General features: G+C 39.6%; 1 protein-coding gene and 1 pseudogene across 4 annotated transcripts; both read left to right on the forward strand.

Moving 5' to 3' along the window:
* Window positions 1-2,713: 2,713 nt before the first annotated feature.
* adad1 (adenosine deaminase domain containing 1 (testis-specific)) lies at window positions 2,714-24,514 on the forward strand. 3 transcript variants are annotated; one of them, XM_082509782.1, is made up of 13 exons: window positions 2,714-2,891; window positions 4,965-5,138; window positions 5,299-5,439; window positions 5,988-6,158; window positions 6,451-6,528; window positions 10,015-10,140; window positions 11,341-11,464; window positions 14,363-14,533; window positions 17,411-17,486; window positions 17,580-17,736; window positions 19,041-19,275; window positions 23,690-23,822; window positions 24,053-24,514. In XM_082509782.1, exons 1-13 carry the CDS (start codon window positions 2,729-2,731, stop codon window positions 24,164-24,166), a joined length of 1,863 nt encoding a protein of 620 aa, XP_082365908.1. In that variant the 5' UTR covers window positions 2,714-2,728; the 3' UTR covers window positions 24,167-24,514. The 3 variants fall into 3 exon arrangements, with proteins under 3 accessions (XP_082365908.1, XP_082365910.1, XP_082365909.1); XM_082509783.1 differs by having other exon boundaries at window positions 2,888-2,972; XM_082509784.1 differs by lacking the exons at window positions 5,988-6,158; window positions 6,451-6,528.
* LOC309691838 (U4/U6.U5 tri-snRNP-associated protein 1-like) lies at window positions 20,937-23,388 on the forward strand (annotated as a pseudogene). The gene has a single exon. The product of its transcript is annotated as a U4/U6.U5 tri-snRNP-associated protein 1-like (transcript).
* Window positions 24,515-25,499: the final 985 nt, after the last annotated feature.

Genomic DNA, 25,499 nt, shown 5'->3' on the forward strand with positions numbered 1-25,499 from the left:
ACTGGTAAGAGGGTGCAGACGTGCATGAAGTTATTAATAACACCAAATATTTCCACTGTTGATGGTTTCATTTCCGATCGAAGCTGTAGTGATTTTTCCGCACTCAACAAACAGTCCCACAATAGATACATTTACTTTTTAACCTTTTCTCCCACTATTTTTGTTTCTATCATTTACATGTTTCTCTACTGCACAAGGATAGTGCAGGGGAAACATGAAAAGCTTATGCTGTTACTATTTCCTGACCCATTCAACCTACTTATTTAAATATCTTCCCGTTGCTTTGTTACAAATCTAGAAATAGGTTTAGTATTTAAACTGAATTAGGAAACGGCAGATGCTATAAAGTGATTGTCTTCTAAATACGCACTTTTCAACATGTGTGTAAATCGGAAGAAATCTGTCTCCAAAATGAGAAAAACAAAGCAAAAACAACCGCTCTCCCAGCTTCATTAATAGGAAAACCTGTGGTTAAGGCCTGAGTGACTCATCTTTTTCCTTTATCTTAGTTGCTTATGGGAACAGGGGGATGGAGCAAGCAAACTCATTTCAGACTGCACCCTTTCTCTTTTCAAGTGTGACTGATTAGAGAAGTAATTTTAAGATTGTCCCTACAGTCTGCGGGGGTGGCAAACCATATTTGTTCCTGTGGTGACCTTCACTGCTTGTTGCCTGTAGGCTGCTTGTTCCATTTTACTTTTATGCTCTCGGAATTGCTAATCAATGTCCCCGTTGAGGGTACTTTATACATCAAAGGGAAAAGTGAAAATACTGACATCAGAAGCCTTTAATACTGACCCTTATCATACCAAAAGTTTCATTTCTGTTACCTGCAAACAAGGAATGTCAACCATAGGCATCTACACCCACTGCACTTACTATACTTTGCCACTGAGGTGTGATCACCAAGTGGGCAAAGAAAGATATGCAAATGGATATGCAGCAGCCCTGATACATGCTATAGATGTTATAATTAGAAGAAGCAGCTCAGTGTTTACTGAAACATTGGCAGGCAGGTTTTGTCACCTTACTATGGAGCAATGTATGTACCTGCCCTGTTTCCAGGTAAGCTGTTCTTACTGGAAGCTAGTTGTGGATTGATACGAACCTACATGAAATACATATCAATCAATGAAGCAAGCAAGCATAAATGTCAAACTACATCTGTTTAAGATAAGCAGTTCAGTTTCCCTTTAGCTATAAGCTGTAGTCCCTAACAGAACCACAGCATGTTATTCTCAGGATATATATATCACCTTGACCCTACAAGGAAAAAGAAAGCAAACTCTGTTCTACTTGTATTAGTGTACTCTGCTGAACAAAAAGGGAAATGACACTGTGTACATACTTTCGTCTGTACGAATTGCGACTTATTTATAAATATACTGTAATTTTGTCATACCTGAGGTAGCGATTTAATTCTTTAGTACTAATAGGAATGACTCAAACAAAATATAATAGCACAGAAAAGGCTCAAATCAAATGTAGATAGGAAATAGTTATTTCAGATATGAACTTCAGGGCACTAGGTCAGGACAACACTTTTCTTATTTCCATTACTGACTTGCAGGCTGTTAATCAAGGATATTAAACTTTAACTAATGTACAAGCAAATTAAAATCTAATCAACAGTTGCTGAATACACTTCCTTTTGTTGAAGATGAGGCCAAATGCTCTGATGTGTCTTCTTGTCATTGTATGACACCATGCTTTTTCTTTAGATAAACAATTAAGAGACAGTACAAAAACCTATAATTATCAGTGTGAGGTGATAAAACAAAGCAACTATTTTGAGTGAGCTACATGTAAGGAAATTCCTATGCCGCTAATTTAATCATCAACAAGACACACGCAAGGTGATTTTGTCTTTACGCAATAAGGATACTTGAAGGTTTGCAGGCAGCGAAAGTAGGTGTGTGATCTCTGTTATCAGCAAGTGTGCATCTGAAAGGGGGAAGAAGGAAACTGCTGCTGTATACAAATATACCACAACTGTCAACATGTCGGAGGCCAGTGGGAGGTGAGGGAGAAGCCCCTTTTTGATTAACACGTATATATACATATACATATATATATATATATATATATATATATATATATATATATATATATATATATATGTATATATGTATATATGTATATATTTTTTATATATATATATATATATTTAAATGGTTTACATATATGTATATAGTTTTTATGTCATGAATAATAAAAGAGTTAAATGGACAACACTAAACAACACTGAAACATCATTTTAGCAAATAACTTCTCATAGTTAAGTCTGTCTGTGATGCACCACTGATTACAACTAACAGCCAACTGATCCTGTGTTGTTAGGTCACATCACCCATGGCACTAACCATGACCACTGATGATATGTCAGAGGGCTCAGTGAAACAGACAGGATTTCAGGATTTTACTAAGTCATACTTAGTGTTGTCAGGTGATGGGTTGGATGAGGCCCATAGGGAAGTGAGTTATTTCCCTATGGGTGAAAGGGAGGTGAAAGTTCCTGTTTCTAATGTCTGACCTTTGTCCACCTCATCTCCTGACAGCTCCAGGTTTGACTCCACCTTTCACAGTTTTACTGCTTCACCCCCTTCCCTCTGCTTCCTGAAATATGGACACTTGCTGTCCAGTACAAAGGGTACAAAAGTAAAATTATTTTCCAAATTAAATAAATAATGTGCCACTTTTTTACCTCAAACATCGATCTTAAGTTACAATGTGTATTAAACCTCCCAAAAACGTAGCACCTAAACTTACAGCTAACGTCATCATTCATTTTCCAAACAGCGTGTGTCACCTGATCAACCGTCAACGCCCACGTTCAAGCAAGAACGTTCACACGTTGACGGCGACCACTACGTCCAAAGTTGTCAGCACAGGTAAAACGTGTTTGCCCCTTTTTGTAGTCACATTTACATATATAATTCAAAACTCAAAGCTTAATGTACACAGTATATCAGGTGGGTAAATGTAGCGGGCCTAGCGAGTTTTCTTGGCTAGGTTTGTTTTAAAGCGAAGATGTAAAGATTAACGACTTTGTTCAGAACTCTGACCTAAAGCACGCTAGCTAGCTAGTTAAATCTCAAATGTTAAAGCGACAGTGACCCTCAAGTTAAGGGCCTTAACCGTTAAGCTATTTTCTTTTTGAACGTAAAGAATTTTCTGTATCTATTGTTAAAGATAAAGCGCTAAAATTATTTTCTAAAGAAAAAAAAATAATGTTAGCAATTAGCAAAATTGCATTTTAGCAGTTAGCCCACGCTTGGCCTATCTATAAATACTTGAGTTATATTTTGCAAGGAGAAAGAATGGAGCGATTTATTGAAATTTCCAATCCAACTTTATTTATAAAGCACTTTAAAATAGCCAGCACAGGACCAAAGTGCTGTGCAGTAAATAAGTTAAGAACAATAGATAAAACAAAAGAGCAAAAATTAAAACACATAATACATAAAGTTAAAAAGCCCTATATTTTTTTTTAAAGTGAAATATGTGCAAACATATCTCTTTAGAGTGTTTAAGGCAACAAATAGTTTGTACCACCATTCTGAAAATCAGGACAGTCTGAACTGTATTTGGTAAGCTTTCTCATATATATATATATATATATATATATATATATAAATTTCGGTAGTCTAAAGAAATAGATCTCCAGGTTTCTTAAATGTCATTCATGTCATGTCAGTTCGCTGCCCTTTCTTGTGCTCTCCCACACTGCTTTAGTAATGTTGAAGCGTGGGTTCTGGGGAGGCCAATCCATGTCTCTGGGTGTTCTATTGTGTTTTTTTTTTTTTGTTTTTTTTCCTATCCAGGTATCATTTTGCTGTACTTGTAGTGTGTTTGGGATCATTGTCTTGCTGAAAAATATAGCCGTTGTGAATCAGATGCTTTGGTGATTGTGTATCCAAATCTAAAAAAACTGATCTGCATTCATAATTCTGATCATTTTGAAAAGATCACCAACATCACTGACTTAGATGCAGTCTCAAACCATGACAGAGCCTCCAACACGTTTTATCAGATCAATCACAATTTGAACCAAAAATTTTACATTTGAATTCATCACTTCATAAGATGTGTTTTGTGTTACTGACAGTTCCAGTCGGTATCAGGTTTTTGCTGGACTTTTTCCTCTCTTTTTTGGGGGGGGGGACATGACTTTCAGATACTGTACATCTGCTGTAGTTCACTTTTGGCCTCCACTTGTGTACTTTGGGCATTTTTTTTTCTTCCCTAGAAGAAAGTACATTTCATGCCAAAAGATGTCAAGTTTGCCATTCCAAGTTTTCAGTTAATAGCTCTTTGAAAATCACCTTGTAGGTGTAAAACTATTGTATGTTTGTCAAACTGTTGTCAGCTCTTTGAAATTGTCCATAGTTTCAACCAAAACAAAAAGAAACAAACCGTGAGCTTTTGTAACAGGCTGCTGGTAGCAAAGTGCCTAAAGACTGGGAACTTTCTGCATTTAAAACCTTTAAAGCAGGTGTCTCAAACTCCAGTCCTCAAGGACCCGTGTCCTGAACACCACAACACACCTGAATAAAATTAGTAGGTCATTAGCAAGGGTATAGAACTTTACTTCATGCTTATCTGGCAACCTCAAACCCTACTCAAGTAAATTTAAGTAAATGTAAGTGTTTGGAAAAATGTACTTCTAAAAGTATTTTTATTCCACCATGTTCATTCACTCATGAGATGCTGTAACATGAATCAAGTGGCTGAATTACCACCTCAGCATGCAGTCAAGTTCTATAGAGTCTTGCTAGTGACCTACTAATTCTATTCAGGTGTGTTGCAACAGGGACACATGGAAAAGTTTCAGGACACCAGCCCTCGAGGACTGGAGTTTGAGACCCCTGCTATAAGGGAACCCTTTAAACTTTATTTGTTCAGATAAATGTGGTTGATAAGACATGGCTTTAAGTCAAACAGTGCTGTTCTCCTCTTTTCAGAACTGGTGAAATTTGGCAGGATGTATCGAACTGGTGGATCATTTGGGGGTTCCAGAGGAACTTGTATTGAACAAATTCTCAAGAAGAATTTGCCAACGACATCAGGACCAACCCGATCACCATCTAACATGAATATAGGTTTTGATCAGCAAGTGAAAAGCACTTTTAAACCTGGTAGGTTTGAGAAGTTAATCTACTCCAGATACAGCTCCCACAGTGCTCCAGATAATCAATGTTTCAGCCCCTTTAAGTTGTGGTTTCTGTTGCAGGCCTCCAAATAGAATCTATATGGGTTTAAAATTTGAATCTGCTTTTTCGTGTTTTCCCTACTAAGGTCATGATGGAAGACCAAAAGTCTCTCCTAAAACACTGATTGCCAGATACAGGAATGGAGAGACAAATGCTATATCTTTGCTCCATCAGCTTGCCCAGACTTTGCAGTTCCATCTGGAAATGAAGGAGACAGTAGCCCCGGGTAAATCTTCCGAGCATGCTGGTGCCATTCAAATACAGATCTAAAATCTTTAACAACATCTATGAAGACGTCTTCACATGATCTATTCAGACAGCTTTACAATGCCACATGGCGTTGTTTATAATGATAGAATACATAGCTGTATTCTATCATTATATATTACTGTTTTTATCTTTGAGGTAAAAGCAGCAATGTTTTAAGGTCTTTCAAGTAAGAAGTGAACTTGGAAATACATTAGAATAATGCAGTTTATTTTTTTATTTATAATGCAATCACAAGATCAGGTCTATGCTAGATTTTTTTCCCTTTTGTTATTTACCCCTTTATACAAAGAAAGAGAAAAAAAACTGTTGTTCAAGAAATTAAGGTATTGTGCCAGAGGCTAAGTCATTAAAGGCTGATGTCATTTCAGACTGGATACAAACTGAAGGATCTTCACAAATTGTGACTTCTTGTTATGCACAGTGGCTGACAGAGAAGATGTCAGCCAGATGTTGGGGTATGATTGTAGTAAAATTCATGACTTTTTCCTGTTTTTTCTTTATTAGCCAGTACAACAGGGCTTTATTTTGCCTTTTGCGCTGTGATCGATGGAGTACAGTACAAGACTGGTATAGGGGTAACAAAGAAGGAGGCTCGTCTGAATGCAGCGGAGCTTGCTTTTCAGGATCTCCAGCCCACCCTGGAGAGTCTGAAATCTGCACTTCCTGAAGCATCATGTTAGTATTTGATGAAAATAAAGTGTTTGTTCTGCAGACTCTGAGATGCACATGTTACTTTTTTACAGTATTTATGATGTTGGTTGTTGCGGTTGTTGTTAATATTGGATACACCATTTAACACAGATTTTTGCTACATTTATTTATTTATTTTTATTGTACATTAAGTAAATGTAAGGCTGTAAATGTTCTTCGAGCCAGTCTTACCACCGATTTTTGACAATTAATTTGACAACATTAAAAATGCACATTTAAACATTTTACATTTCATTCACTTCTTTGCCTGCTTTAGCCTTGGATGTCCCTGCACCTTTGCCAGTAAAAGAGGAGCCCGCCATTTCTGATAGCCATGCTCATAGAGCCATGCTCGGTAATTCTGGATTTTATATTCTTTGACTGACTTGTTACCTCTCTGTTTGCATATTTTGTAGTAAATGACACTAACAGTAATATTTTGAACACATCTGTATACGTAGCACACAGACTATATTTTATTGTTGCATAATTTGATTTGAGACCACTGACATTTTATTTTTTAAAAGTGCAATAACCTTTTTTTTGTCTTTGGTATTGCCATCACATTGGTCTGGCTAAGTGTTAAGGATGATTATGTTGGATAGAGTTAGGGATATACATTATGACTTAGGATAGGTATAGATATAGTCAGGGCAGTCGTCCGGCCAGCTGGGGCCTTTGTATGTAGAGTTTACATGTTCTCCCCATGCTTGGGTGTTCTCTCTGGGTGCCCTGATTCTTCCCACTGTCCAAAGACGTGTGTCTTAGTTTAACTGGCAATTCTTAATTGGCCTTAGGGTGTGATTGTGTTTGTGTATGGTTTTCTGCCTCTGTGTGAGCCCTGCAATAGACTGGCGAGCTGGATTGGGTGTACACTGCTGATGCATGCATGTCATTTATGCGATATCATTCCTGCCTTATAGATTTTGTCTGCTAAAGTACAACAGCAATGTTTAATTTGAAGGTCAGAGACAAATTTAGTCATATGATTCATTTTACTTATCTAGTCATATCTTGGTTATTTAAATACTTTGTAATGAGAGCAGGTCCTTTTGAACAAGTCCTTGGTTTCAATTTGGGGGACAAACACACTGTCTACTTTCACAATTACTTCATGTTTCCCTTTTGATAACACTACTCACTACTGGAACGTCTGTCCCTGAACAATCCCTCAAGATCTGATTAGATAACCTCTACCTTATTTATCAACGAAGTAGGGAAATTACTTTGACAACAGCCATAAATGTAAACACAGCATGTGACAAGATAGCTTAAATAAAATATCGTAGGTCAATAAAGAGAATGCAATATGACAAGACAAATAGCTGAGTGAGTTAAATATTATACAAAAGGAGTACATTTAAATTGAAAATAGAAGAAGAAGCTTAAGAAAGCTACAGGAAAAAGAAGAGGCTAATAGTCAGGCTAGCTCAGGGGCACACAACCATGAGCTAGCCGTGCATAAGATGAGATTGGATAAGCTGTACTTTTTAATTAACTACCAAAGTAGGGAAATTAGTGTGTCAAAGTAGTAAATACAACCAATGACAAAATATCATAGGTCAACAAAGAAAATACTAAATGAAAAGGCAAAATAGCTCAACAAGTCACAATGTACACACAAATTTGAGTACATTTAAATAAAAATGGAAAAGGTATCTTTAAAAGAGTTTTTATGAATACAAATCTGGATACAATAATGAACTTAAGTAAAAATCTAACAAATGAGTACAGGTGTTATTGAAGATTTCCTATGTCTGTCCTTGTTTTAGCTGAGCTGAAACAGATGTTAGTGAAAGTTCCTCTACATCTCCATAGGAGGCATCAAGTACTTATTCCCTCTGGGTTTTAAGCAGCTTACCAAGCTAGTCCATCTTATAGTTAGAGAACCTCTCACTGATATGATGATGGCTCGAAAATGCTGTGTTTGTATTCATTAAGCTGCTACAAGTTCAGGCTGCTGGTGGACCTCCTGTGATGCACTTTTTTTCTTTCTCCTGTTTATTATTTTTAGCCACTTTATGCTCTTTACTGAGCCGTGTCCTGTTAGAGGTCTCTTCCAGTTAAAAGGGAATTCTTTCTTCCCTTTGTTATCAAGTGGTTGCTCGGGCAGTATCTAACATTTTAGAGCTTACAGTGGGGCAAAAAAGTATTTAGTCAGCCACCGATTGTGCAAGTTCCCCCACTTAAAATGATGACAGAGGTCAGTAATTTGCACCAGAGGTACACTTCAACTGTGAGAGACAGAATGTGAAAAAAAATCCATGAATCCACAAGATAGGATTTGTAAAGAATTTATTCGTAAATTAGGGTGGAAAATAAGTATTTGGTCACCTCAAACAAGGAAAATCTCTGGCTCTCACAGACCTGTAACGTCTTCTGTAAGAAGCTTTTCTGTCCCCCACTCGTTACCTGTATGAATGGCACCTTTTTGAACTCATCATCTGTATAAAAGACACCTGTCCACAGCCTCAGACTCCAAACTCCGCCATGGCCAAGACCAAAGAGCTTTCGAAGGACACCAGGAAAAGTATTGTAGCCCTGCACCAGACTGGGAAGAGTGAATCTACAATAGGCAAGCAGCTTGGTGTGAAAAATTCAACTGTGGGAGCAATCATCAGAAAATGGAAGACATACAAGACCACTGATAATCTCCCTCGATCTGGGGCTCCACGCAAGATCTCATCCCGTGGGGTCAAAATGATCATGAGAACGGTGAGCAAAGATCCCAGAACCACACGGGGGGACCTGGTGAATGACCTGCAGAGAGCTGGGACCAAAGTAACAAAGGTCACCATCAGTAACACACTACAACGGCAGGGAATCAAATCCCGCAGTGCCAGACGTGTTCCGCTGCTGAAGCCAGTGCATGTCCAGGCCCGTCTGAAGTTTGCCAGAGAGCACATGGATGATACATGATCATGTGGTCAGATGAAACCAAAGTAGAACTTTTTGGTATAAACTCAACTCGTCGTGTTTGGAGGAAGAAGAATACTGAGTTGCATCCCAAGAACACCATACCTACTGTGAAGCATGGGGGTGGAAACATCATGCTATGGGGCTGTTTTTCTGCCAAGGGGACAGGACGACTGATCCGTGTTAAGGACAGAATGAATGGGGCCATGTATCGTGAGATTTTGAGCCAAAACCTCCTTCCATCAGTGAGAACTTTGAAGATGAAACGAGGCTGGGTCTTCCAACATGACAATGATCCAAAACACACCGCCCGGGCAACAAAGGAGTGGCTCCGTAAGAAGCATTTGAAAGTCCTGGAGTGGCCTAGCCAGTCTCCAGACCTCAACCCCATAGAAAATCTGTGGCGGGAGTTGAAAGTCCGTGTTGCTCGGCGACAGCCCCAAAACATCACTGCTCTCGAGAAGATCTGCATGGAGGAATGGGCCAAAATACCAGCTACTGTGTGTGCAAACCTGGTAAAGACCTATAGTAAACGTTTGACCTCTGTTATTGCCAACAAAGGTTATGTTACAAAGTATTGAGTTGTATTTTTGTTATTGACCAAATACTTATTTTCCACCCTGATTTATGAATAAATTCTTTACAAATCCTACCATGTGGATTCATGGATTTTTTTTTTTTTTCACATTCTGTCTCTCACAGTTGAAGTGTACCTCTGGTGCAAATTACTGACCTCTGTCATCATTTTAGGTGGGGGAACTTGCACAATCGGTGGCTGACTAAATACTTTTTTGCCCCACTGTATATGTTAAAATGTGAAGAGCCTTGAGATGGCTGTTGTTTGCACTGACACGTGGAAAGACAATGAACTGACAAATGAATAAGTTGAAAACCTGTCGTTTTCTTTATCTCACCTGTTGTACAGAAAGGAAGCCATTTGTCAATCTGCAGATTCCACATGCTGTCAGGGATCAGCTCACGAAACTGATGAATAGTCACCCAGAGTTCTCCGGATGTGCAGTCACCACAGCAGCATTCATTCTTCAGACTTGTAAGTGAGACCTCAAAGTAAGAACGATAGATGGTAACCAGTCTGTTAGTGGAAAAAAGATTTTAGAATGCTTGATTTAAATCTTCATCTTGAATATAGTGACAACAGTTTTGTTTTGTTTTTAATTCCTTGCAGTGTAAATTAGTCCTATAAGCAACTGCTGTTATCTAATTTCTAAGATTATTGTACAACATTACTTTTAGTATAGTGTAGTTTTAAGTGCTGGATTTTGCACAAAAACAATTCATTGAAATACAATAGCTTTGATTTACTGTATAGCGTACAAATGTTAGAGCCAAAGACACTTCCTGACATCGTCCTAGAGAAAAAAGAACTTGACAGGTTAGACAAAAACTGTATTGACTGAAGAATCTGTACAGGGATGGGAGATAAAGCATGTAGTTTATTGTACGGAAATGTTTTGTTTGTTTGTTTTTCTTTAGTGGGAAGACAAATATTGTTCATTTAACTTTTGAACAGCTGTCAGCTGGTAGCATTTATCAGGTACTGATAAATTCTTAATTATCTCAAGCTCCTCAGACCGAGGTCTTTAAGAGCACGGAAGTTATCAAAATCATCCAGCTTGGAATTTCTTCTTTAAGATGACAGAGTAAAAGCCAAAATATATTTTGAAAGAATTCCAGTGTGTAAAGTAAGCAAAGAGACATCTTCTGTCAGAGTCCTTTGGAAACAGGTACTATATGCAGATAAGATACACAGAAAATAACAGCTGTATGCGTGAAGAAAAAAAAATGCAGTGTTTGCTTCAATTAATGCTGCTGTCTTTACTCTCCCCACCAAACTGGAATTTTCAGCTGATTGGTATAGGTCTGGTCATGTCATGTTATGCCTTAGTGCTGTGTGACAGCCAATGACTGTTTTTATAACACAGCAGTAACCCAAAGCATACCTCAAAATCCAGCTGAACTTTAACAATCAATAGGAAAGGAAAAACCTGCTCAGTGAGCTGTTTTTGGCAGGCCTGGAGTACTTTTTTAAAAATTTAATTCCTTATTTAATGGTGAGTCGCACAAAATTCTCTCATGGATAAAAAACTGTAGCTATAGATAGAACAACAATACTTTTGTTAAGGAAACTGAAACAGACATGAGTTATATAAATGTTATAGAATGATATGTTGAGTGGCTATCAGGTAAATATGTTGTATTTACCTCTCCTCACACTTTTGTCTTTCTCTAGCCAATGGATATGAAGTGGTTGCTCTTGGGACTGGTAATTTTAATACAAAAGAGAGTATCTCATCGAACGGGAGGATTGTGCATGATTCACACGCAGTTGTCACAGCAAGAAGATCTCTTATGAGGTTTGTTGCAACCATGACCCATATTTTTTTATGTGTCATGTCACGTTATAGCAAATGGTTTTCTCCACTTTATACCATGATGGAAAAATGAAAGCAGTATTTTTTTTCCCATGCAAATTTGAAACCTGATTTTTAAAATACCCATTAGTTATATGTTGTAATGTTATATTATATGCATTGCAATGTAATAAAATATAATATAATCACTAATTACTTGTGATATTATGTCGTGGCTGAGTGATGTCAACAATATCAATATCATAATTTGTAACATTTTCTCAACAGTGGTAATCGATTGTTTTACTCCAATAAATATTTTGCACACTGTTTATCTAAATCTAATATTTTACAGCTATAGACTCTGGTTAAAAATATTTTTCATTTACCTTGTGGTTTTTGTAGATATAAATAGACCTCTAACGGTAATTGTTTGTCTAATGGAACATACTAAACCAAAGATGATTCATTCTAACCTCAGTACAACACAGCAGTTTAAGTGGATACATGTACACTTAACTCTCGTGTTCTTAAAATGTCGTAATGTATAAAGCACTTTGAGGGCTCAGAGTAGAAAAGTGCTATATAAGAACCAGTCCATTTACCATTTTCCTATTTATCAATGATGGTTATTTAGACACAGATGCAAGTCAATAATACCAGAGCTAATCTCTTAGCTCACTTCACTTGTCTTTACCACTTTTTTGCTGTTTAATAAAAAACTAACTTTATTTAAAAAAATAAAAAGCCCAAAAGTGTGCTTTACACTAGCTTATACTGTTCAACCAGCAAATCCAGAGTATACTTTTGGTCCCCAACTTACAATGTGCGTGTAGATTGTAGATGATGTTCGTTAATACATCCATCCATACATCAGTCTTCTTCTAATTAGCTGAAGCCAGGTCACGGGCTGCAGCCTAAGCAGAGAAGCCCAGACCACCTCCTCCACACCCACCTCCTCATTCTTGTCTGGGGTAACACCAAGCATTCCTTGGAGCCAATTTATCTTCTTCAACTGGCTCCTTTTGATGTGGAGGAGTAGCGGCTCTACTCTGAGCCCCTCCTGGATGGCTGAACTCCTCTCTCTAAGGGAGAGGCCAGTCACCCTTCGGAGAACGCTAATTTCCATGTCCTGGTCGCTAGTTTTGGACATCCACCCCTACAGCGCCTCCTGCAAGTGGTGGGCCTACAGGAGGGGGGCCCATGTCCCTTTTTCAGGCTGCACCCGACCCGGCCCCATGGTCTAAGGCCCGGCCACCAGTCGCTCACCCTCTGGCACCCTCCCCAGATCTGTAACCCTGAGTGAACTCTTCCCTGGGTCTTCTCCTCCTGGGGTTTTTTGAATCACTCTTTGTCTAATCCCTCACCCAGGATTTGCCATGGGAGACCCGCTGATAGGTAAGATAACATAGCCCCTGGGATCCCTGGGACTTTGCTCCACCACGATAAAGTAGCGATTCATGGAAGGTCATTAACCCTTTAAAGCCGGTCGGAGTGGGCACGCTCTGTTTTGTGTAACTAGTTTTAAAGCACTATAGAACCGGAACCACGTAAGCTAGCACAATAATTTTTTTTGCATATGAAACCGGAGGAGTTGTACTTACATCTTATGCCATCAGCTTGTCCTAAGTCACGGTTTCCTTCCACATGCAGCTTTGCAAAAATTGCATAAAAAGCACTTGCAGCAACAAGCTCCAGAAACAGGCTTTGCCGATCCGATCAGCTGTTCATAACACTTCCTATGTTGGAATAGACGTCAGGGCGAACTATCACATGGCCGCCACTACTTGCCCGAAACCGGAAGTGACGTCATTTTCGTAGAAAATTTTATTTTTTACCTTCAGGGCCTTATAAGCCTATACTGGTGTTTTTATAAGTCATGTTTGACTTCATGCTTTTCTGAATAGTTTCTGTGATGCTTAGAACTCAAATTGCACTGCTGGAAATAGTTTATTTTGGTGCACATGCTGGGTTTTTTTTTTTTTTTGGGTTTTTTTTTTGCAAATTTGCATTATAATATTTATTTTCGTTTTTCCTGCAGTATATAAAAAATCGGTGTATCTCAAAAATAAAACTATGAAGACACTCAAAATAAATTTCCTCTTGTTGGAAACTATTTTGTGCTTACAGTTTTGAGGGATAAATCTTAAATTTCTCTAACTAGAAATATATGTAAAAAGACACAAAAAAACAAAACAATTTTCGATTTTTTTGTAGTGTATTGCACTTTTTTTGTAATTTATGTAGTTGCTATGGACTTAATGCATACATATTATTAAAATGTGGGCTATAATGGTTGTATTGATGTATAGCAATTGAAATGCTCCCAGAAATGGGACTGCAGCATGTAAAATATAACGATAAGCTCTGGCAGACTTGGTTCTATGGTAGGTCTTAAAGGGTTAATCATGTTCATTAATACAATCAAATATAATCATTCCCTTTTTTAAGGTTTCATTTGTGTGTCCTGACCTACTTTGGTATAGGCTGATTGCAAATGTTTTCAGTTAATATGTTTTGTCCACTAAAATTCTAGCAGACTTTTAATTTGAAATCGTTATCATGTCTGAATATATAGAGATTAATGACTATCATGTATAAAGAGCTTATGTGCAAATGTGTCTGACAATGGCTGGCTTTATTTCCTGTTTAAATGTTAAGAGATCTCTGAAAGCAATGTTTTGAGGTCTGCGGGCAAACATGTTGCTTGTGTATTTCTTTGTCTTTTGGAGACCTTAAAGTAAGCTAACTGCAGCAAACCTCACATTATGCTCAAATGGGTCAGTATAGTAGCTTTAACTTCAAGATTTAGTGATATTGCAGATTTTCACTTTTAAAAAATGTTACTACATAGATCTATGGCCACTTTGCACAGAATAAGTAATATCTCCTTGTTGGCAGGTTCCTGTACCGGCACCTGCTGATGTTTTTCAGCAAAAATGCAAATCTCACTCAGAAGTCAATCTTCCAGCAAAGCAGCAGCAGCAGCTTCCTCAGCCTGAAGAGTGGTATAACTCTTCACCTCTATGTCAACCAACTGCCAAAGGGTGCTGCGCAGATCCCTTCCAAACTGTAAGTGCTTATCAGCTTAACCCCACAGAAGTTCATTTCCTTTAACGCCTCTTCTCTCTCGCTTTTGAAAACAGGTGAACAAAAATATGTTACCTACATTTTAGCAGATTTTTTTTGCTTCTTACCCATCTTTGTAGTAATGACTGAAACACATAGCATGAACCTGAAATGGTTTACACAGGCTCTGGCATAATAATGACCTTTTTAATATTGGCTTACTCATCTCACTCAGTTTAGCAGTTTACTCATACTCAGTTTAATATAGGAAAAATACCAATACATAATTAACACTGTGTCAGGTGCAGTGCTTTTCCAGCCAGAGGCTGCAGTTATGTCATATTTGACCTGGTCCTGATAATAGCAGTGATTTAATGAACTGAAAGAGGAACATATACGGCCCAAGTCTAATGGCTGTATGGAAATCTCATACTAAAAGATTTGTTATACTTAGGAGGCAGAGTTTAGTTTTGAAACGTGACTAAAAAAATAAAGTTTATTATATATAACATTATTTTGATGATGTAGATAAGAATCTGTTCACATGAACCATTTCTGAAAACTCACAGGCAAGAACTTATTTTCATAAATCTTAGATCAGAAGTGTCCAACTCCAGGCCTTAGGGACTGGTGTTCTGCGGATTTTAGATATTATGCTGGGTCAACACACCTGAATCAATGATTATTTCATTACCAGGCCCCTGGAGAACTTCAAGACATGTTGAGGAGGTAATTTAGCCATTTAAATCAGCTGTGTTGGATCAAGGACACATTTTAAAAACTCCAGGACACCCTCTCTTGAGGCCTAGAGTTGGACACCTCTGTCTTAAATGGTTATAGAGTAATAATACATTTTGATCAGTCCACAGGTGAAAATTATTTTAAGAGGTAAAAAAAAAAAAAAACCCAATCACGTCACATCAATCAAGTTTTTGCTCTTGTCACCCCACATTTATTGCTTCTTGATGTATTACTATTTGTTTTTGTTTAATGTGGATGAATGGAGACAAATGTTAGTGGGTAGTGCGCTCGCTGTTAACATATCCCCACTGATTGTACTCCCCTACTATCCTATTGTGCTTTTTCATAAATGTATGTGGTTCTGGGTTGTTAAACTCCCCGAATACCAGAATCTTTATGCACATGCACCATCCCGGTAAACTGTCAGAAAACAAGACTTGGATCTATTTCTTCAACAGTGCTGAGCAGAAAATGCTAAAAAAAAAAAAGGCATGAACTTTAATAGTTGACTGAGTGTTTCTAGTTAAAGCACATTAACATGTATCTGTATGAGGTTGGATGATGATCAAATCCCAGTTTTTTATCAATTTGTGCTATTGACAGTGCAGTTGGCAGCAGATTGATGCAGCAAAAGCAGTACAGCTCTGAGACATGTATGCTTAGCTCAAAGTCTAACACACATTTTCCACTAAAATACCTGAAACTCACTTCGTGTTACCACATTTGATTGAACCTCCCACATATTTATGCCTCTCCACCCACCAAAACGCAAAACAAAGATGAGCAAAGCAAATTTCGGGGGTGCTTTTCATTATGGTAACATGTCTGCTCACTTTCCTCACTCACTCTAATTCTTGCTTCTTAGTTTACACTGGCAAAATTATAAAAGAGAGAAATGTGAAGCTGACATACCTTGATATCATACCATATACTGATAAATCAGTTTTAAACAATCCAGTCTTTAAGTGATGACGTGATGAATCCTGCTTCCGTGCCCAAACTACTCCACGTTTAATAAGGCTTTTGTGTTTTTTACGTTTTCATGCTTTGTATCTTGTTCTTTTTGATCTCAACAAGCCCCTAAAAACAGTCACCGATCACTGTCGGCCTCTCTGTTTTTATTACCGCTAATCATTTTAAAGCTCACTTTTTAAAACCTTACGATGTAACTACAGACCAGCCCATGCAGCAGTATATTAATAACTAACCTTGTATTATGGATGGATTATCTCAGTTGTTCTCCCGACTGAAGTTCGGTCTGTTCGGTGTGGTCAGCATCCTGCCATGTGACTGCATTTGTCCCGAACCTTCAGCAACCATCACGTTAACTTTTATGGAGTGGAAAAAATTTGGCATTCATCCTTCAGCTTCACTGTTTATATTATGCTAACATAGCTGTGTCGCTAGCGATCACGTAGCACATCATTATATAACCCTACAAACGTCACTGCTGTCTACTTTCCTGTCTTCATTTATGTCGGAAATGATAGCAGAGCTGTACATCTTAATTTGATTCGGAAATCCCTCAGTGAGAACATGGTATATTATATTTAGATGGAATCTAGCAAGCTAACGTCCTGCTAACTCCGTTAAATTTCATAAATTTGGTTTTCATGGATGCCTGGATGTTAAATGTAATTGTTACACCTGGTAGAGCAGCAACGCTGATCATTTTATTACAGATGAAAGGATTTAGACAGTTTTTAACTCTGTGATGCCGCAGTGATCGTGTGACTTAGGGACCTGCAGCGAAGTTTGGGCCCACACAGGGCTAATGACGTCAGACTTAAAGACTGGATATTAGTTACTTGTGAGATAAACGGATGTCATTAAGTCACAAGAGAGGACACTAGGAAGCATAGGTTAGCATAACAAAAGGCACCCAAGATAATACCAGAGTGTGTGAGTGCAGCTTGCATTGGTTTTTGGAATGCGGCTGAAACGTGGTCCATGAAGAACCTGATGTCAGCTATCTGTGAGTGATGTTGGTTAAGAGTTAAATTAATTAGAACTTCAGTTTAAACAGTTCGGGTTATAGAAGTTTGAATAACATCTTGAAAGATATATCTCTAAATAATATCTCTAAAGATATTATTCAAGGTCAGAAATATTTTTCTCACCTTTCTGCTTAATTTGCAGGCGCCTGAACCCACTCTCCATGTCAGCATGGCAAGTTAACAATGAGATCAGCCTACACCTGTCTGTGGAGGGCAAGGTGTTGTTTAATTTCTTTTATCTGCTGAACACCTAAATGATTCACCTGTACCTGTGTTGATGCATAAGTATAAAGGTGTACTTTCTTTTAAAGGTGTTCTCGGTTTTCTCATCACTCCTTGATCAATCTAACTCCAAAGTTGTCAGCATGTCCACAACAGACAAGATCACTCAGTGGCAGGTCCTTGGATACCAGGGAGCCTTGCTTAGCCACTTTATCGAGCCCATCTATGTCCACAGCATCCTCATAGGCAAGTAATAAAATCAGTCATGCTCCTTAAGGGTAGTTGGGAATCACCCTGTATTTGTTACCTTTTCCAAAATATGAGGAGGTAGCAAATGAGAGACCCTGTTTTTCTTTTGTTTTGTTTTTTTCTTATTTTTATTTATTTATTTTTTATCATTATGCAAAAGTGCATCACCACCAAGTCCAAATACACCAGTAGAATCACTCCACGTTGGCACTGGGTTAGACAGTGTGGGTGAATGCTAGACGTCTTCATTTGTGCCGTTAATAGTGATATGAACACAGTTCTTGTGCTTTTGTCATTTCACAAAGTTTTTACAAAGCACTAGTCTCTCACACAGTCCCAATTTAAAATGGAATAGAGCAAGCATCTTAAAGATTCATTTCATTTCAGGGCTGGGAGGACTCTATTAGGGTGTACTTCACATCATAAAAAGATAGGACAAATTGTTTTTCCAAGACAGATCTTAGTGTAGTACCTGCTGTCATTTAAAAGTACAGTGGAACCCCGACTTACGAAATTAATTCGTTCCTGAGGGTCTTTCGTAAGTCGAAAATTTTCCTAAGTCGAAGCACCCATTGCGCGTTTTGAGCGAGGCGATGCTGAACGATAGGCTAATTGCTAACTAGAACAACAATACGTCGTTCAAGTGGAACAGCGAAGCTCAAGTACAGAAGCCAAGGGGTTGTCACACGATTCAGAAGGCATTGTGGGCATTGTAGGCTCAGCCAATCAGAGCCAGCGGATTTCGTTACTCTGGCATTTTGCCGTAACACAGGCAGAAATATTGCCATTCAGTGCCTTCGTAGCTTGAATTTTTCGTGAAACCGGGTATTCGTAAGTCGGGGTTCCACTGTATGTGGCAAAGAAACAAACTGATGGCTCTACATTTCATACTCATACAATTCCTTCTGTAACTTTGTGTAACCCTACATAAGATCAATGTATGCACCTGCTTTTAGGCAGGTGAAAAACAGTTGACAAATTCCCCAAGTTGTCCTTTTGACAATGTATCACTATGTCACAGTAGTGTATCCTCAAGTTTCCAAGTTATTTTTACAAAGGTAAAGTAATAATTTTCTTCCTTCCTCTCCTTTTTCATAATCATAATGACTTTGACCACATTGATTCAGTCTGTAAGGGATGGGGAAACTCCAGAATGAGTTATACTCTATATTTGCAGCAAACAAAGTCAAACACCTTCACAATTGCAGATTGCAGCAAGATTAGTCATAAAAAAATGATACCACTAACTGAAGGAAACTACATATGATTCTGTGTCTTGTAACTTTAAATCAACCTTGCAGGTGACTCTGACTGTAGTGAAATTCGTGGCATGGAGATGTCTGTCAGCCAGCGTGTAGAGGGCATCACCTCCAAGCTGCCCATGTTCTATTGCATGATGAGGCCTCACATTAGCCTGGTGCCATCTGCGGCTTCCAGTCATGCAGGCGGTAACCAGCTGACCTACGGTATCAACTGGAGCGAGGGAGACAGCTCCCTGGAGGTTGTGGATGGTCTGGAGGGCAAGACCATAGAGGAGTAAGAATCACTGTATAGGAAGTTGGGAGAATTGAGGGGTTTTGGGGTTTGATACTTATTTTTATATGCTTTATTTTAGTTATACTTTTAAAATGAACCATCTTAAAATAATACGCTACCAGTGAAAAGTTTGGACACACCTTCTCATTTAATGGTTTTTCTCTATTTATGCTACTTTCTAGATTGTAGATATAGACATCAAATATATAAAACAAGATATATGGAATTGTGTAGCAAAGAAAGAAATCATGAATAACTCTGAGTATATGTGATATTTTAGATTACTGAAAGTAGCCACCCTTTGCTTTGTTGACAGTGCTGCAAACCCTTGGCCTGTTAGTGAGCTTCATGATGTGGTCACCTGAAATAGTTTTCGCTTCAGAAGTTTTCCTTGCCAGGATTAATTTGTGTAATTTCTTGCCGTCTTAATGGGTTTGGGACCATCAGTTGTGTTGGGCAGAAGTCAGGTTGGTACAAAGTGAACAGCCCTATTTGATAACTGTTATAATTTCATATTATGGCAAGAACCAATCAGCTAAATACGCATTTGATTTACAGGTACAACATATTTATGACCACAATTTGAGCCCATACAATCCATCATTACTTTAAGAACTGAAGGTTAGTCAGTCTGGAAAATTGCAAAAACTTTGAATGTGTCCCCAAGTGCAGCTGCAAAAACCATCAAGTGCTATGATGAAACTAGCTAACATGAGGACTGTCCCAGGAAAGGAAGACCAAGAGTCACCTCTGCTGCTGTGGATAAATTCATCCGCGTCACCAGCCTCAGAAACCACAGCACCTCAGATGAGAGCCCAGATAAATGCCAGTAGCAGACACATCTCTACATCAACTGTTCAGAGGAGACTGCACGAATCAGGTCTTTGTAGTAAAAATGCTGCTAAGAAACCATTACTAAGAAAAAGTAATAACAGATATGTTTGGGCCAAGAAACGCATGGACCAGTGAAATCTGTGCTTTGGTCTGATGAGCCCAAATTTGAGATCTTTGGGTCCAACCGCTGTGTCTTTGTGCGACGCAGAAAAGGTGAACGGATGGTTTCCAAATGCATGGTTCCCACTGCGGAGCATGCTGGAACAGGTGTCAATGTGTGGGGGTGCTTTGCTAGTGACACTGTTGGGGATTTATTCAAAATTGAAGTCACACTAGTTGTACCATAATTTATTTTTCAACAGGAAAATGACTCCAAACACACCGCCAGGCTGTGTAAGAGCTATTTGACCAAGAAGGAGAGTGATGGAGTGCTGCACCAGATGGCCTGGCCTCCATAGTCACCTGACCTAAACTCAATCGAGATGGTTTGGCATCAGATGGACCACAGAGTGAAGGCAAAAATGCCCAACAAGTTCTTGTGACCTCTGGGAACTCCTTCAAGACTATTGAAAAGCCATTTTAGTTGACTACCTCATGAAGCTCATCAAGAGAATGCCAAGAGTGTGCAAAGCAGTAATCAAAGCAAAGGATGGCTATTTTGAAGAATCTAAAATATAAAACATGTTTTGAGTCTACATGTGTTTTGTGGACTTGGAGAAGGCATTCGACAGTGTCCCTCAGGTGGTCCTGTGGGGGGTGCTCCGGGAGTATGGGGTGTCATTGCTACGGGCCATTCAGTCCTTATACGACCATTACAAGAGCTTGTTCTGCATAGCCGGCAATAAGTTGGACTCATTCCTGGTGGGTGATGGGCTCCGCCAGGGCTGCCCTTTGTCAATGATTCTGTTCATAATTTTTATGGACAGAATTTCTAGGCGTAGCCAAGTGGCGGAAGGCTTTCACTTTGGTGGTCTCAGGATCTCATCTCTGCTTTTCACAGATGATGTGGTCCTGTTGGCTTCATCAGGTGATGGCCTCCAGTTCGCCTTGGAACGCTTCGCAGCTGAGTGTGAAGCAGTGGGAATGAGAATCACCACCTCCAAATCTGAGGCCACGGTCCTCAGCCGGAAAAAGGTGGAGTGCCCACTCCGGGTCAGGGACGAGACTGCCCCAAATGGAGGAGTTTAAGTACCTCGGGGTCTTGTTCACGAGTGATGGGAAAAGGGAGCGGGAGATCGACAGATGGATTGGTGCAGTGGCTGCATTGATGCGGCGCTATACCGGTCTGTTGTGGTGAAGAGAGAGCTGAGCGTAAAAGCAAAGCTCTCAATTTACCGGTCGATCTACGCCTCTACCCTCACCTATGGTCATGAGCTGTGGGTAGTGACCGAAAGAACGACATCGCGACTACAAGCGGCGGAAATGGGTTTCCTCCCAAGGATGGCTGGCCTCTCCCTTAGAGATAGGGTGAGAACCCAGTCCTTGGAAATGCCTGCACTTTCTATCACCTCGGAGTACTACACACCACAGGAAATGGTGGGCTTTAAAAAGACAAATCATAGAGTGAAGAAGACCTGGAAGAAGGAGAAGAAATCCATTGCAGATGACTTTCACCTCAATGACACCTGCAGCTCTGACTTTGGCTCCAGGACACGTGGCCGAGGCCTCAAACAGGAGAATGATGAAGACCAAGAAGTAAAGAAGGAGGAGAAGGTGGTGACGCATGAAATCCACCTGCTGTCTGGCGACATCAGGATGACAGAAATGGACATAAGCGACAATGAGGAATTTACCCCTCCTGAGCATGCTGTAATTGAGGAGGATGAGGCAGAGCAGGAACTGCAGAAGCAGAGGAAGCTGAAGCAAATGCAGCTCCTGAAAGACTCTGGGGGAGAAAGTGGCAGAGCAGGTTAAGAACCTTGTTAAAAATTACAACGAAGACCATCCTGACAAGAGGAACAACTTTTTTTTTTTTTTAATGCTACCTCAGAGTTTTGCAGAATCCTGGGTGATATCCCAACATGCGGACTGTCAGGCAACAGAGGACCAGGAAGACATTATGGACTTTGAACAGGAGGAGGAAAAAGATGATGCTGGAGGTTAAGACTCTTGATATGGATGAGAATGTTGGATGGAGTTAACCTGGATCACGAGCAAAATCAACCAGATTTTGCCACAGCCTGTGCCACCATTTTGGACGAGGAGCCCATCGTCAACTCTGGCCTCGTTGCTGCACTGTTGCTGTGCAAAAATAAAGGTTTGTTGGACACTCAAGTGCAGAAAGTAGCACGTGTCAAAGCACCAAAGGGTGCCCTGCCCAATGGTGACTAGTGCATTGAGGACAAGATGGGCTTTGATGACAAGTACAGCCGCAGAGAAGAATACAGAGGTTTCATGCAAGACTTCAAGGAGGATGGCTGCAAGCCTGACGTCAAGATTGAGTACGTGGAGGAGTCTGGGCGGAAACTCACTCCAAAAGAAGCTTTTAGGCAGCTCTCCATCTATTCAACGGAAAGGGGTCTGGAAAAATGAAGACCGAGAGGAGGATGAAAAAGCTGGAGGTAGAGGCGTTGCTGAAGAAGATGAGCAGCAGCGATACCCCTCTGAGAACTGTGGCTTTACTGCAGGAGAGGCAAAAATCCCAGAAAACACCATCTATTGTGCTTGGAAACAGTATGAATGCAAACACAATTACTAAATAAGCATGAGGGGAGAAGTATATTATAATTGTGTATAATTAACGTAGAAACATTCATGTGCATAGATAAAATACACCACACATATACACATCTTTTAATTAATGTCTATGATTTAATGTCCTAGTTTTTTGAAGCTGCAATGTTGTGTTTTTAATTGTTCAATAAAATCAGTACAATTCAGAAGGGGAAAAAAAAGAGAGAGAGGGTGATTCGGCCATTTGGGAGGGGCTCAGAGTAAAGCCATTGCTCCGCCACATCGAAAGGAGCCAGTTGAGGTGGTTTGGGCATCTGACAAGGATGCCCCCTGGGCGAGGTTTTCTGGGCATGTCCCACCGGGAGGAGGCCCCAGGGCAGACCCAGGACACGCCGGAGAGATTATATCTCTCGGCTGGCCTGGGAACACTTTGGTGTTCCCCCAGATAAGCTGGAGGAGGTGGCTGGGGAGAGGGAGGTCTGGGCTTCTCTGCTTGGCCTGCTGCCCCTGAGACCCGGCCCCGGATAAGCAGAAGAAAATGGATGGATGGATGTTTTGAGTTATTTTATGCTTTTTTTGTTTTACATAATTCCATGTGTTCATATGTAGTTTTAATGCCTTCAGTGAGAATCTACAATGTAAATAGTCATGAAAATAAAGAAAAACCATTAAATGAGAATGTGTGTCCAAACCTTTGACTGGTGGTGTATACCCTAAATAATATACGAGAAATGACTAATTGAAAGATCAGATTATTGTAAGGTTTTTACTAGACCACTTGGAAATGTAATTAACATGTTACCAGATATATTGAGAACTATAGGCAGTATCCTTTTTTGACTCAACTCGGGCTGTATTAGAACATCATAACTAGAGTTTCAGACTCATTTATTTATTTGGTGTTTAGCTCTCCCTTTAAGAGTGGATCTGCCCTAGCAAGCCGTCTGTGCAAAGCAGCGATGATGCACCGCTTCAGGTTGGTGGCCAAAGAGGCTCAGAGGACGGACCTGCTGGCCACAAGTACCTACAGAGAAGCCAAGGTAAACTCAGCACCTTCTTCTGTGTAATCTGAAACTTTATTTTAGCAATGTAAACTGCTGTACACTGATCCAATAGAAAGCAAATGCTGTTAAACACGTTAAAATAACCACCACACAAGCTTATTGTATTTTCTGCTTTTTTAAATGACCGTTTCCTGACTTGCTGAGTTGTTGTTTTAAAAAGAACCCCAAGCTGTTATTCATACTATATATTTTTTGGGTCACTGAAGATGATGGCAAAGCCATACCAGGAAGCCAAGAATGTGCTGCGGGCGTACCTGTTGCAGAAGGGCTTTGGTTCCTGGCAAGACAAGGTTTTGGTTAGTGATAACTTCAGCATGTGAATAATGTTACAACATTAAAGAAGAATGTTGATCAATAATCAGTTGTGTTCAAAACGTTCAGCCTACTTTTCATTTGCACCACTTGCTGCATGTTGGTTTCAGAATTTGTTTTTTCAAAATACGTTTAAAGATTTGTAGAAAATAATTTGAAAGCACCCAACATAGAATATTGCACCACAACTGGTCTTTAGTTTTGCTTCTTTCAGTTAATACATGTACTGTATATTAAGTACATTCTTTCTTTATTAACATTTTCACTGGTTCATATACTGTATCTTTTGTGATGGAAATGGCCATAGAGCTTAGGACAGAAAAAAATAAAAGTATGTCAGCCAAAGCTCATATCTATTTTTTTTGCCACTTGTATTTTTTATGGTGAATTTTCTGTTGGAGTCAAATTGTTACTTACATTTGTAAGTCTTAGTTCAAGCAGCATGATCAAAGACATTCCTTTGTTTCTCACCCCCTCCCCAGACTGTTGAACGGTGGGGGAGGCTGTAGTGTTTTATTATGGGACATCCTATGTGAAGGTTCTCTTTTCTTGTTTAGTAAGCTTCCTGCTTTTAGGACCCTTTTGTCGGCAGGAGTTCACACAAACGCACTCACATGCATACAGACATGCACATTCTCACACATGCATACACACATACAGTGGGGCAAAAAAGTATTTAGTCAGCCACCGATTGTGCAAGTTCCCCCACTTAAAATGATGACAGAGGTCAGTAATTTGCACCAGAGGTACACTTCAACTGTGAGAGACAGAATGTGGAAAAAAAAATCCATGAATCCACATGGTAGGATTTGTAAAGAATTTATTCGTAAATCAGGGTGGAAAATAAGTATTTGGTCACCTCAAACAAGGAAAACCTCTGGCTCTCACAGACCTGTAACGTCTTCTGTAAGAAGCTTTTCTGTCCCCCACTCGTTACCTGTATGAATGGCACCTGTTTGAACTCATCATCTGTATAAAAGACACCTGTCCACAGCCTCAAACAGTCAGACTCCAAACTCCGCCATGGCCAAGACCAAAGAGCTTTCGAAGGACACCAGGAAAAGTATTGTAGACCTGCACCAGACTGGGAAGAGTGAATCTACAATAGGCAAGCAGCTTGGTGTGAAAAAATCAACTGTGGGAGCAATCATCAGAAAATGGAAGACATACAAGACCACTGATAATCTCCCTCGATCTGGGGCTCCACGCAAGATCTCATCCCGTGGGGTCAAAATGATCATGAGAACGGTGAGCAAAGATCCCAGAACCACACTGGGGGACCTGGTGAATGACCTGCAGAGAGCTGGGACCAAAGTAACAAAGGTCACCATCAGTAACACA

The sequence above is a fragment of the Aulonocara stuartgranti genome (assembly GCF_965226115.1).
Source record: "Aulonocara stuartgranti genome assembly, chromosome: 2".
Taxonomy (NCBI): Eukaryota; Metazoa; Chordata; class Actinopteri; order Cichliformes; family Cichlidae; genus Aulonocara; species Aulonocara stuartgranti.